At 38.9% G+C, this 12652-nt stretch overlaps 1 protein-coding gene across 4 annotated transcripts in view; it reads right to left on the bottom strand.

The window, feature by feature from the left end:
- Nucleotides 1-12652, bottom strand: part of PIP5K1B (phosphatidylinositol-4-phosphate 5-kinase type 1 beta) — a 117069-nt gene that overhangs the window by 53463 nt on the left and 50954 nt on the right. For all 4 annotated transcript variants that reach the window (XM_075739247.1, XM_075739246.1, XM_075739249.1 and 1 more), the window contains 2 exons: nucleotides 10478-10608; nucleotides 488-605 (listed from right to left, as the gene is read on the bottom strand). In XM_075739247.1, the coding sequence (XP_075595362.1) occupies nucleotides 488-605; nucleotides 10478-10608 (249 nt within the window). The remainder of the gene's footprint in view (nucleotides 1-487; nucleotides 606-10477; nucleotides 10609-12652) is intronic.

The following is a 12652-nucleotide window of genomic DNA, read 5'->3' as shown; positions in this document are numbered from 1 at the left end:
GCAGTAGATAATCCTTTAACAAGAAGGAATAAGTCTTCAAGCTATAAAATACAGACAAAGGAGATACTCTAAAATGCATTTTTTTTAGCCCACCACCTGTTTTTCTCAAGGCAAGATGGGAATATTTGCAGACACTTATTTAATAAAGTGAATAAATAATGCAAATAACACAAGAGCACTTTATTAGAACTGAATTGACAGAAGTCACACAAGTACTGATTACAACTTCTCTAGAAATAATGACCTGAATGACCAATAATACTCAAGTTACTCTAGTCAATTTACAAGGCAGGTGTTTATAGGAATTTTCTCAAAGATGAAGAATTAAAATTTTCTTAAAACACTAAAAATATTCACTTGATATAGACCGGTCCACACACAACGTTTACTAACCATTCAGGCACCATTAAAGCACCCTCTTCTGTCACTATGAAAATAGTATACCTTCTAATCATTTGTAACTCAAAGGAAAACTGCAAGCTCTTACCAAGTAATCATCAGCCTTGATACCAAAAAGTTCTCTGAAATAGCGGAAGGCAAGAGGTGCATACGTCTTAAATCTGAAGTCAGGGTAATGATGAGCTGGGGTGAGATTGCTCCCTTCACTGAAAGGAAAAAACAAAAATAAGCCAAACCCAATTATTACTGGCCCATTTTTAGCAACTCTCCTCTTACAGATAGTTTTATTATAAAGCTAACTCAATCATCGGCCTTCTGAGACAAGATTCATCAATGCAGTCAAACCTCCCTATCACCATTATTCAGTGTAATAGAAATGTCTGTGGGAGACAAAATACTGCCAGCAAATTCCTTTCTCCCGCCTTAAAGGCAATTACTATTTTTCATCACCCATACCCATTTGCGTAAAGAAGGGGTTTAAACTAAGACTACAATTTCTGATACCTGGCCAAGGTAAGCCAGTGTAATAGCTTACCAATGAAGAATGGGTCACCCCCACCTCTTGCAAAAAGTTGGGAAGTCAACACAGTAAAACAATTTTACACTAGCTTGGTGACCTGAATTGGTCTGCAGGGGAGCCAGACAGATACTAAGGACACCACAACAGAGGGCAGAACCATCTCGCCAGTGCAGCGGGAAGGAAGCCGAACTACATATGTTTTTTGGTGGCAGCAAACATTGATTGGCTCAGCCTTATTTATGAAACACCATCCTCAACACTAGTCTCTTCTGCAGACTAACTGCAGTTATGGTATGTCTTCTTTCTTGCTAGTACAGTCCAGAATTGGGAAGCCATTCTGGCTTTGCTGACCTTAAAGAGGTTTTCTGTTTGTTTGTCTGTCATGTCATGTATTTTACCCCACCTTGATCTAAACCAGCACTAGCCTACATGTTCAGTTGGTTAAATAGGAATGCAGGGTACAGACTCCTTGGGGAATTCTGGAAAATGGTATGCAGATTCAAACTAAGAGGCACAAAGACTACTGGAGTAACCAGCCTGGAAGACAGTCTTTCTTAAAGGAATAATAATTAAAAAATAATACAAATCATTGTAGCCTCCTTAGCGCTTTACTTTGTATTTACCATCTCAATGTATTGTTAGGCTGCAGTTGTACGAGTCTTGAGATGAATACTACGTAATTTAAGCTAAAGGAAAAGGTCAGCAGCAAAATCCTGCCAAAAGAAAAAGATATATAAAAACTGCCTGGGGATTCATTTATGATGGAAACTAAAAGAAGGCTTTTAAGCAGAAGAGTAAAGGTCGACACTATGATTTCAACACAAACAAGAACAGCTTTTAGACAAAGTCTGGTCAGTCTCCAAGTGGTTTGATAAATAGATGAGTACAAAATCCAAGACTTGACACAGTGGCCAAGATCAGCTCTTTCAGCACTTCTTTACTCATTTACCTTAACTTATTCAGAAGAATATCCACAGTATACAAAAAAAAGAAAAAATATGTAAATAAATAAACTCTAAGCAATATTCCTGCAAAGACTAAATTAAATATAATGAAAATATTTAAGAGTTTTGAACCTGTACAGCTAATGCTGGTCATATGAACTCATCACCTTCCATTAATAACAACTTGATGACAGAAGTCTACCCAACCCACCTAGCTGCCCCTGCACGCATACTGCCAAAACCCAATAGAACTGAACAGCTACTAATTGAACAATGTGAGCTGGAGAACAAGCTTTCTCAGGCTCCAGAAGTACATATGCTTCAGACTGTTGAATAGGAGACAAAAGGTGGGAAAAAATCAACCTGATTTCTCTCTGGAAATCACAAATAAAAAGATGGTTGTGGATGACCAAATATACATACAAAGACACTAGAATACCGCTGTTTATTGAAGTGCTAAAACATACAGTTAACAGTGAAGGCTGCCTAGTCTTAATGAACTTGTCTGATCACTTTATAGTCTACCATATCACAACTCCAAGGTATTAAAATAAAATCCAAATGTATTTCATTGTTCCATTATACAGTAAAAAATGGCAATCAGTAGGATACTAGGCTGAAGATGGTTGTTTCTCTCTATAGTTAAGATTGGCTAATGCTTTTTCTTATAAGGTCTTTCAGCTGCTCAGAACACTGCCAGTCTTGTCTGACATTAAGTTTTTTATAGCTGGATGCATCTCATTGAATTTTTGTGCAATATGAGGATGCCACAGGGGTAATGTATAGCTACCCTGGGAACCTGGGGGCATACTTGTAAATGCATTTAATTGTTGTAAAGATGCAGGCAAGAACAGAACAGAGAGTGTTCTCTGCTGAAGCATCTCATCATTGCCAGGGAAAATTAATTGTCTAGACTCTAATAAAAAAATCCTACCTTTCAGTACATAAATACCATTATAAATCTGCTTCCTGCAGCCATAACTCAAAAGCTTTTTTTGTGAAAGCATGACAATAAATAGATTACATGTCCTTACTATACCAGAACATGTACTGTTGTTGGAACTTCACCAGGCTGAAATGAAGATAGGAGGTTTGCTATGATAATAGCATGGGTCTAAGCCATTTCATAAGTGCATATGGAGTAAAATGACCAATACTGGGTCTGCAGGTGAACAGGAATGCATAGTAAGTGGAGATTTATTTCCAGAATAGTTGCAAGACAGAGCAATTGTTTTGGAAAAGCATCTACTCAGAGGGCAATTCCATGTATTTAGAGCACATGATCTTATTTTATTGCAGATACGACAGTCAATTCCACTGGGCAGACAAGTTTCTTTATTCTTTGTATAATCATCTTAAAAATGCCCTTTCACTAAAGGTCTGTAGAGCTTTTATCATATCCTACAATTTCTGTTAAACACATTAATTAGTTTCAGCTTCACTGCCTAATAGAATAATGTACAAGATCTCAACAGTAAGCTGTTCTGTGATGCAAGAAGCAAGCTTGACACAAATTCAAAATTTATTGGTTACCCCTCTAGATGAAACTTTGTAAGGTTTTCTTGTTGCTACTTTTAACAGAAAAAGCACCCTCACTTCCAGTAATTTCCTACAGTAATGGAAAACCGTCAAGTTTCTTGCAGCTGAATACATCCTTGCTCTTACCTGGAAAGGACAGTTTCCACTGTACAGAACACTTGATGCAAATACACCTCTACCTTATTTAGACATGAAGTTATTCACCTTCCACTCTATTAGCTCTTGAGAGAATGTATTTCATGGTTTCTCCCCACATTTTCTTGGCACATTTTACAAGTGCATTTCACTCTGGCTGGATTAAAGTATATGCACAAAGCACTGTGTATAACAATTTTTAATCAGGCTAGGAAGGTTCATGGGGCTGATTATGTCTTTGAAGTTGAACAAGAAAATTACCCATGGATCTGCTGACAAAAAACTTAATCTGCAAAATGGAGCTGTGGATATAATAGAAATGTACTCTATTAAAAAAAAGTAATCATATAATTTTGCTCTCAGATAGACCTGTGCCCTAAACCACCAGTAAATAAAGAAAAGGAAAAATAAAGGCTTTTAATATCAGCTTTGATTCTGGCAGTCTTGAGGAATTAAAGTCTGTGCATATGAGCTATGACAAACAATATAGTCTTTGGAAAGATTAGTAAGCAATTCTAACTTATGAGGTATTTTAATAACCTTAGGTGTAAGACCACACAAAAGCAAAAGATTGGTAGGTAAAATAAAAAAAAAGAAAGATTAAGCTTACTATGTGAGTGTGCTTTAATACTTAAATTTTAGATATATTTTTTTTTTAAAATCAAGCACACCTAGAAATTACAGTATGTGCATCTTAACCTGTCTCTTAGTAAATGCTGCGGGTTGGTTTAAAATGCAGGTGATGCAATATCACTCCAAAAATGAACTAAAACTAATTACATATTTTAAGGGCTAACCTCATGGCTTCCAAAAATTTTGATAAACAAGACACCCAGATATGTTTCTTGGCAGCTTTTTTTTACTATAGCCTCACCCTGGTAGAATGTACTCAGGAGAGAGCCCACCTATCTGAAGGGGCAGAGGAGGCTACCTGCATCTCTTGGTAGCAAGCCTTATCACAGGGCAACATTAATAGGCTCTGATGTAGCTGTTAACAAAAGAAATAGTCATGTTGTAGTCGTGGGCCTGCGTATACCGTTCTTGTATGTATTGTAAAAAGAGTGAAGAGGTGGAACACCTCAGTTCTCTCATGTGAAAGTGACTTTTTTTAATATCTTAAAATCAAAATGAAACATCTAAAATTAAATACTTCCAATATTAAAAACTAAGAGTATCCAATCTCAGTTTCACTGTTCTTAGATAAAGCTGCTCTTTTACAATACATCAAAATGTGTTTAAACTCTACAAACTGTATCCAATAAATACATACTGACAGATAAGGTGACAGATAAGGTAGTGCTTTGTGTGTTCATTTCCTATATATCAATTCAGGAAAGCAATTGTTTCCCACACCATGGAAGCAGGTATTACGGCTACCTGTACAAACAGATGTGTGTTTGGTTTTTCCATACTGTGGGATAAAGTCCAGTGGTAATATCTTTGTTTCTCACTGTAAGTTCTCCTATACTTTCGGTTAGTATATGCTATCCTAAGCAGTCCCTGCAAGGCAGCTTTGAAATACAACTGTGAATAGTACGTATTGTCAAAAAAAGTCAAGCCAATCATATCTACGTAACAGCTGAATACACATACATTTTCTTATGATGAAGATACATCTTTTGCAACTAACCAGAGATGGCATTAAAACAAGGGATCTCAGAGTACTTTAAAAATAGTTTAAGTATGTCTACAGAACCACACAAGTGTCCAGGTTATCACAGGTTTACCAAGAATCGACAGTAAGAGAACTAAGACCAGTAACTCGTAATGAACATGTTTTTGCTTTTGTTGCCACAGCATCCCCATTTTGAATACTATTTGTTTTGCAAACAAAAACTACTTCCTCCTATCTGTGCTATCACTCTATTCATAAACCATAAAAAGCATGTCAGAACTTGGGTCATCCCATGCAGCTACGCAACTGAAGCACCAAAGAGCAGCAGCAGCACTTTATCAAAGGCTTCAGGCCACTTATCTGTCTTGTGAAATTGCTCAACTGGAAACAAATACAGTGGCATAAGTTACACAACAACTAAGCATTAGTGTTAATATCTGAGTACTACTCACACTGAGCTTGCAGAGCATTCTACACTTCCTTAAGTACAGACAGACTACTTAGTCCATCAGGTAACTTATGACACAGGTTTGGTACAAAGAAATTTCCAAGGGCAGGTGTCAGTTTTCCTCATTTCTCTAAATCAGTCCTCAAAAACACACCAGAACACAGTACATTTCAGTTTTAGATGTATAGTAAAACCCTAGACTGGTTAAAATATGCCCAAGGTTTTACTTTTCTCAGTACTTTTGACTACTTACTTGGGCTGTCATCCACAATGGTATCATAATACAATATTAAGTTTTTGACATTAAAGAGCAGAAAGCACTGCATAATCTTGCATTAGCATCACAAGAAAGCAATTTGTAATTGAACTAGTTCACAGTACAGACAACAGTAGCTGCAGGGTGCATATGGGTCAACAGCATCTAACAGACAACTAGTTAAATTAGCAACTATAGCAAGTGTTCTCAATATGCAGGGTCTAGACTGCGAAAATAAAACCTATTAGCAAGGGAAGTGCAGAAGACTGATTCATAGCTTGCTTCAAGAAGGTCACACTCAGTTGTGCTTAGCAGCAGCCTCCATTCAAGAACACAAAAAGGGATGGAGCCTGAAACATACTGCCTTGCTCCAAACGCTCTGCATTTCTGAAGTTGCATATGACTGACTAGCCAAAGTTAGCTGACAGAATAGCGCAGCTTCTGCTCGGCTTGCCAAGCATCACTGCAGAAAATGTGCCTACTTAGTATATATCTGCTGGGAGAGCTTAGCAAGCTGCCCATATTGCCAACTCACAGGCAGCTGGATGGCCCCATGGCACAGCAACCAGCTTAGGCCACCACTGCCTGACACAGCTAGGCTTATTAGCTCAGCAATGAGCCTTTATAACCATGGCCACATTACTTGGAACCAGCTCCATACTTGAACCAAACAGCTGCAAAACACTGCTGTTGCCACATTGAAAAAATGACTGATTTGGAGACAAAACATGCCACTGAGAAATGAACTGGTTCCATCAAGGAAGTCAGCAGTACAGAGTATAACACAGGAAGGGGAGAATATGCCTTGCACAGCTAAGTCATAGGACAGAGTGTAGACAGCACAGGCAGGATGCACAACCTTCCCACTGAACCCTCCAGCCACTGCTACAGCAGTACCAGCACCAGGTAAGAAACTATGGTGCTGGATTTCCAATGCAGTGTTTAAAAGCCAGAGGAGTGGTTACTTGGAGTAGTTCCCCCTGTGGTTTCACCCTATTCAGGGAGCTGGGTGGAGACTTCAAACACTGTCTTCAGAATCAACTGGATCACTCAGACTGCATTTGTTTCTCAATCCAAGGAGGATATTTACATAGTGCCACTTAAACTCAGTCTGGACAGTGGTTTTCAATTAACTCCTTTATAGCAGCCCCTAGTAAAAACTCAGTTCCCAAAAACAACATGTTATAAACTCCTGGGCAGCCCAAAGAGAAAGGGACAATGGGGATGCCACAGTGTGAAGCAGAAAGTGACAAAGGCACTTCTCCACCCTCTCCACCACTACAATGTACAAATGAAAGCAAGCACCATTGCAACTCAAATCCACCCACTGTACAGAGATACCTGTACTTCACTCCAAAGTCACCTCCTGAAATAAACACCTAAATGAATCTGAGCTAAACTCTGACCAATTTAATCCAGTTACAAAGTAACTCTGAACCAGGCATAATCTGCAATCCATGAGTTACTCCTGATTTACATCAGTAGCTCCCACAATAAACAGGGCAGTTATGTTCAGGTCTGAACTGACCGCTTTTTTTTCTCCTGGCATTTTTCTCCATCCTTCATGAATCCTGAACACTGCTGGAAGTGTTTTGCTATGGTTACCAGAACTGAGGTACAGGTGGTGCTCAGGTTTACTGCAGGGGCTGAGAGATATGCATAGACTATTTACCTTCTGCAAGTGGTAAAATTTATAAACAATTGTTGACTATTTTCCCCTAACAATAAAAAGGCACAGATAACACTATTTTGCTCACTAGCGCGCAGGCTGCTGTTTGATCGCATTTCTACTAGCTCAGGTCTGTTTTATCGCTGCCACCATAACAGCGCTCCTGTTGTTGCCAAAGCAGCAGGTGTGCCTGTGACTCTGCAAAACAGCTGTCCTCTCACCTCGCTGCCAGACCCAGATAAGGCGAAGTGAATGCAGGAAAGACATGGGAGGAAAGTGGAGCAGGACACCTTGTGAAGAGACAGGTTGCTGTGAATTGGCCACAATAAAGGGGAAGTTCAGCTAATGGGCTGCTTGGAGTTGCAGCTGAATTATGTGTACTCAAAGTAAGTGGAAAAATGCTGCTTCTTGCTTGGTAAGCGCCTGCTTTAAGCACCACACTTGCTGCACTGTCAGGTTGTCCTCCAGCTGTGGACATCTGGCAAAAAGCTAACTTAACCTCAGTTTGCTCCAGGGTATTTCCAGGTAGAGGTCAGTCCACTGGATCCACTGGTGCAACTAATTTCTTTCAACCCAGATCCATCCAAAGGGGAAAAAAAGTCATTAATGACTTTAAGAGTACTGCCCTCACATGTAGGTACTGTCCTAGGAAAAGGTGAAGAGCACCTGAGGTGCACCTTGGGAGCACAGCCCTATCTGGAAAGAACATAGAACCTTAGCTTTTTACCTCTGACTAGGGCAAAGCTACCTATAGATATGACTCAGGAGTGACGCACATAATGCCATCATGAAAGACTCCACATCCCAACACCCTCAACCAACAAGAAAGAAGTCTGTATAATTATGTGCAATCCTAAATTATTATAATTTATGCAAATTACCACTTTGGATTAAATCCATTTTAGATAAATGAATGCGCATGTTACATTAAGACATAGGAAGGACTTGAAATTCAACATTTCTGTGCATTAGCATAAGAAATCAGGTGTCATGATTTTAAGAGATTACTATGGACAGTAAGTTTTTAGTTTCACAGAGAATGTTATGTAAGTGCTCTTTATAGAGAGGATCTTTGTTCCAGTCAAGATGACCCACTATTATATACTCCTGTTTACCAGACAGCTATGCAAAAAAAAAGCTGTGTTGCTCTGGCCATTACTTTCATTTGGCTAATTTTCTCATATGATTTATTTATTTACAGGAAACTTCCCAGAAATGTGCTACTAAAGCTTTTATAGTAAATTTTTTGTTAGCACAAATTGGTTATTCCTTCCGCCCTTATTTTTAAGCCAGAAGGGATCTCTCCCAGCTCTCCCTTAAAACCAACACAAAACAGGCAAATCTCATTTCTGAATGTACGTACAAGTTTCACAGGAGACATGACTTACACAATGCTATGGATTACAAACCATTTTATTTCACTTGTTCCTTTAAAACAATGTGAAAAAAAAAAAGAGATAGAGATCAGAGTTTTTTCCAAAACTGTGCTATGTAATGCAACAGTTTTAGCAAGAATGTTTCATTTAATTTTTGAGCACTAAGTAGGTATATCACAGCAAAACAAACTACAGAAACCTACATCACTGAGTCACACATTTCACAAATACGCCTCACTCCCTCTCACTTCATTGTTAATACCAATAAAAACTTTGTTACATGATATGCGAATTTCTCAACTGTTATTTGGATTTTTTAAAAAAATAAATTTGTGATTACAGTGTATGAAAACACATGCACAACGTTAACTTCTCTATATTTACCTAATCTGTAAGAGGAAGACTACAAAACTGTGCACAAACTTGTGGTTAACACCAGAACAAAGATATGAAAACCCTGAATTTCTAGGAGCTAAAGAATGTAATGTAAAAGCTTCATTTCGCATAAGAAATTTTCTTCTCCTTAAAGGATACCTCAGTTCAGAGGAAAACAGAAGTTGAATCAAGCAATATACATGGAGAGATCAATTTTAAAGCACCTGCAATTACTTCATACATTGTCAGTTTAACTTTGTTTTAGTAACATCAGTATTTAAAGATCCTAAATTATTAGAAATAGTTTATGAAGTAGTACTTAGAAATAGTTTATGAAACTGCACATGAACAAAACTTCGAAAAACTCATAGAAAGCATTCCCAAATCAGGAATACTGCATAGATAGCATGTCCTTACAGACATGATGGGCACTACTGGTACTTAGCACATCTAAGAACCCAGACAACACCGAACAGACCAACTCATCCTGGTTTTGAAATACATTTTTTCTAAATCTTCTTTGTCCATTCCTAGCACATGTAACTTTGAAAACTGCACTTCAGCTTCTGAACCCCCAAAATGAGTATGACCTTGATTTTGCTCATCAGTATAATTTTATTACTGCAAGTTCTATACCATCAACTTGGCAGTGATACAAGGTGAGGTGGCCAAATACAAAGCAGTAATGGTACACAACCTGTAGTCAGCTAGCTGAGCCTCATCACATACCAAAGTCTTGGATAGAATTTTATAGTGTAGTGGAAATTCTTATATTACTCTAAACACCACAGGACTTGAATTTTCATAAATTTTGAAAACACCTCAACAAAATGGCAAGTATTATTCTCAGTTGTTAGACACCAAACAAACATGTGAGTGTTGGACATAATACTTAATGGCATATAGATCCACAAATCATATCCATTTGTAATTAACAGCTCCTTTAATTGAAAGTGTCACAATTACTTTCTGTGTCTTTAAGTGACAAGTCTCAGATCTTCAGCTGAAGTGAGATCTTTCCAGTTTTCTCCCTACCTTCATTTTCAAGGACAACATGAAGACAGGATAATTTTCAAGTTCTTATACATTAACCTTACTCTAACCCCAAATCATTAGAATTAGGAAGCAATACTTGTTTGAAACTAGTTAGAGTTTCATTATGAAATCCTATTGAAAATAAATTGAATAAGCCTGTCCTTACCTTGGTAGGAAAACACTTTCCACAACATAGAAGTCTTGCATAAGAACATCTCTGTCTGGCTTTGATGTAAGGTTTCCTACTGTGTATCCTATTCCCAGCTGGATGGCACCTTTAATAGCTGAGGATGCAGTCTGTGTAGAAAGTAAGAATTCATGAATAAGTTTGCTAAAAATTGATTTCTGTTCTTTATCAGTAACATATGATAAACTCTTAATCATTTTCATAACAAGGCCATGTCATCTTTACCGCCTGGACTCAAGAGATGACTGCTTTTCAAATAAAAGATTTAAAATAAACATTATCTTCTAGCAAAAGCTACAAAACCCAATTATCTGGTAGTACAGACTGAGACTTTTCAGATTGCCCAAATAATTTAGCCAATGGCTTAACTCATCACAGAACACCAGATTGGAAGGGACCTCAAGGATCATCTGGTCCAACCTTTCTTGGCTAGACAAGATGGCCCAGAACCCTGTCCAGCTGAATCTTAAAAGTATCCAACATTGGGGAATCCACCACTTCCCTGGGCAGATTATTCCAATGGCCAATGGTTCTCATTGTGAAACATTTTCTTCTTTTGTCCAATTGGAATCTCCCCAGGAGTAACTTGCAATTATCAAATTAACAAATCCAGGTAGACAATGTCCAGCGCTCGCCCCACATCAACCAAGCAGGTTGCTTTGCCATAGAAGGTGACCAGGTTTGTCAAGCACAATCTGCCCTTGGTGAAGCCGTGCTGGCTGTTCCCAATCCCATGCTTCATTTGACTTGTGATAGCCCCCCAGAAGGATTCATTGCATGACTTTCCCAGGGACTAAAACGAGACTGATGGGCCTACAATTTCCTAGATCCTCCTTTAAACCTTTCTTGTAGATGGGGGTGACATTAGCTTTCTTCCAGTCTTCTGGGATATCCCCTGATCTCCACAACTTCTCAAAGACTGTGGAGGGTGGCCTCTCAATGACGTCAGCCAGCTGTCTTAATACCCTGGGGTGGCTATCGTCAGGGCCCATCGATCTGCCAGAATCAAGCTCCTGTAATAGTTCACATACCAACTCTTCCTTCCCTGACGGTGGGTCTGTGTTTGCATCAACCTGGACTTTGGGTCCCAAGGCCAGGGGCCCAACAGTGCTGGTAGAGACAGAGGTGAAGGAAATGTTGAGAACCTCTGCCTTTTCAGCATTCTTAGAGACTATTTCACCTCTCCTGTTTAACAGCGGGCCAATATTTTCCTTCTGTTTCTGCTTCTTGTTTATATATCTGAAGAACCCTTTCTTGTAGTTTTTGACATCTCTGGCCAATTTCAATTCAAGCTGAACTTTTGCTTTTCTAACTGCATCTCTGCACACCCTGGCAATGCTGTTGCAGTTCTCAATAAGTGTCTGTCTGCTTTTCCACCTATGGTACTCATCCCTTTTGGTTTTGAGCAGACTCAGAAGCTTGCAGTTAAGCCAAGGGAGTCTCTTGCTCTGCCTACTTCCCTTACCTTTAAAGGGGATGAACTGGTTTTGTGCTTCCAGGAGAAAGTTCTTGAAAAACTCCCAGCAATTGCTAGCTCCTTTATCCTCCATGGAAGCTTCCCTAAGAAGCTCTCCCAGTTCAGCTCTGAGTGAGCTGGTTTGCTCTTCTAAAAATCTAAAATGTTTGTCTTAGTACTAACCTTCAGCGTGGTTCAAATTCCACATTACTGTGATCACTGCAGCCAAAGCTATCACTAACTGAGATATTAAAAAAGCAGGTTTTCTTGGTTTTTGAGTAGCAAGTGCAGCAGTGCCTCATTCCTGGTTGGCACATCTAACATTTGTATAAGGAAACAGTCCTCTACACGTTCCAGGTGCTTCATGGATAACATGTGAGCTGCTGTATTGTTCTTCCAATGAACGTCTTGGTAGTTGAAATCATCCATAAGAACCAGGTTCTGTTGACCTGAAGCTTGTTTAATTGACCCAAATATTGCTTCGTTGGCCTTATCTTGGCTTGGAGGTCAGTAGCAGATGCCTACTGATCACCCTGAGAGATGACCCCTCTGATCTCAACCCAGAGGCATTCAATAAGGCTTCCATAACCACCATAGCTGACTTCCATACATTCAAGTTTCTCCTTAAGATAGACTCCTTAGGAGTGCAACTCCTGTTCCTCTTCTTCCCTGCTTGTCTTTATGAAACAGCCTATAGC

The sequence above is a fragment of the Balearica regulorum genome, chromosome Z (genome assembly GCF_011004875.1).
Source record: "Balearica regulorum gibbericeps isolate bBalReg1 chromosome Z, bBalReg1.pri, whole genome shotgun sequence".
Taxonomy (NCBI): domain Eukaryota; kingdom Metazoa; phylum Chordata; class Aves; order Gruiformes; family Gruidae; genus Balearica; species Balearica regulorum.
The sequence above is the reverse complement of the archived record's forward strand: the minus strand, read 5'-3'. Positions and strand labels throughout refer to the sequence as shown.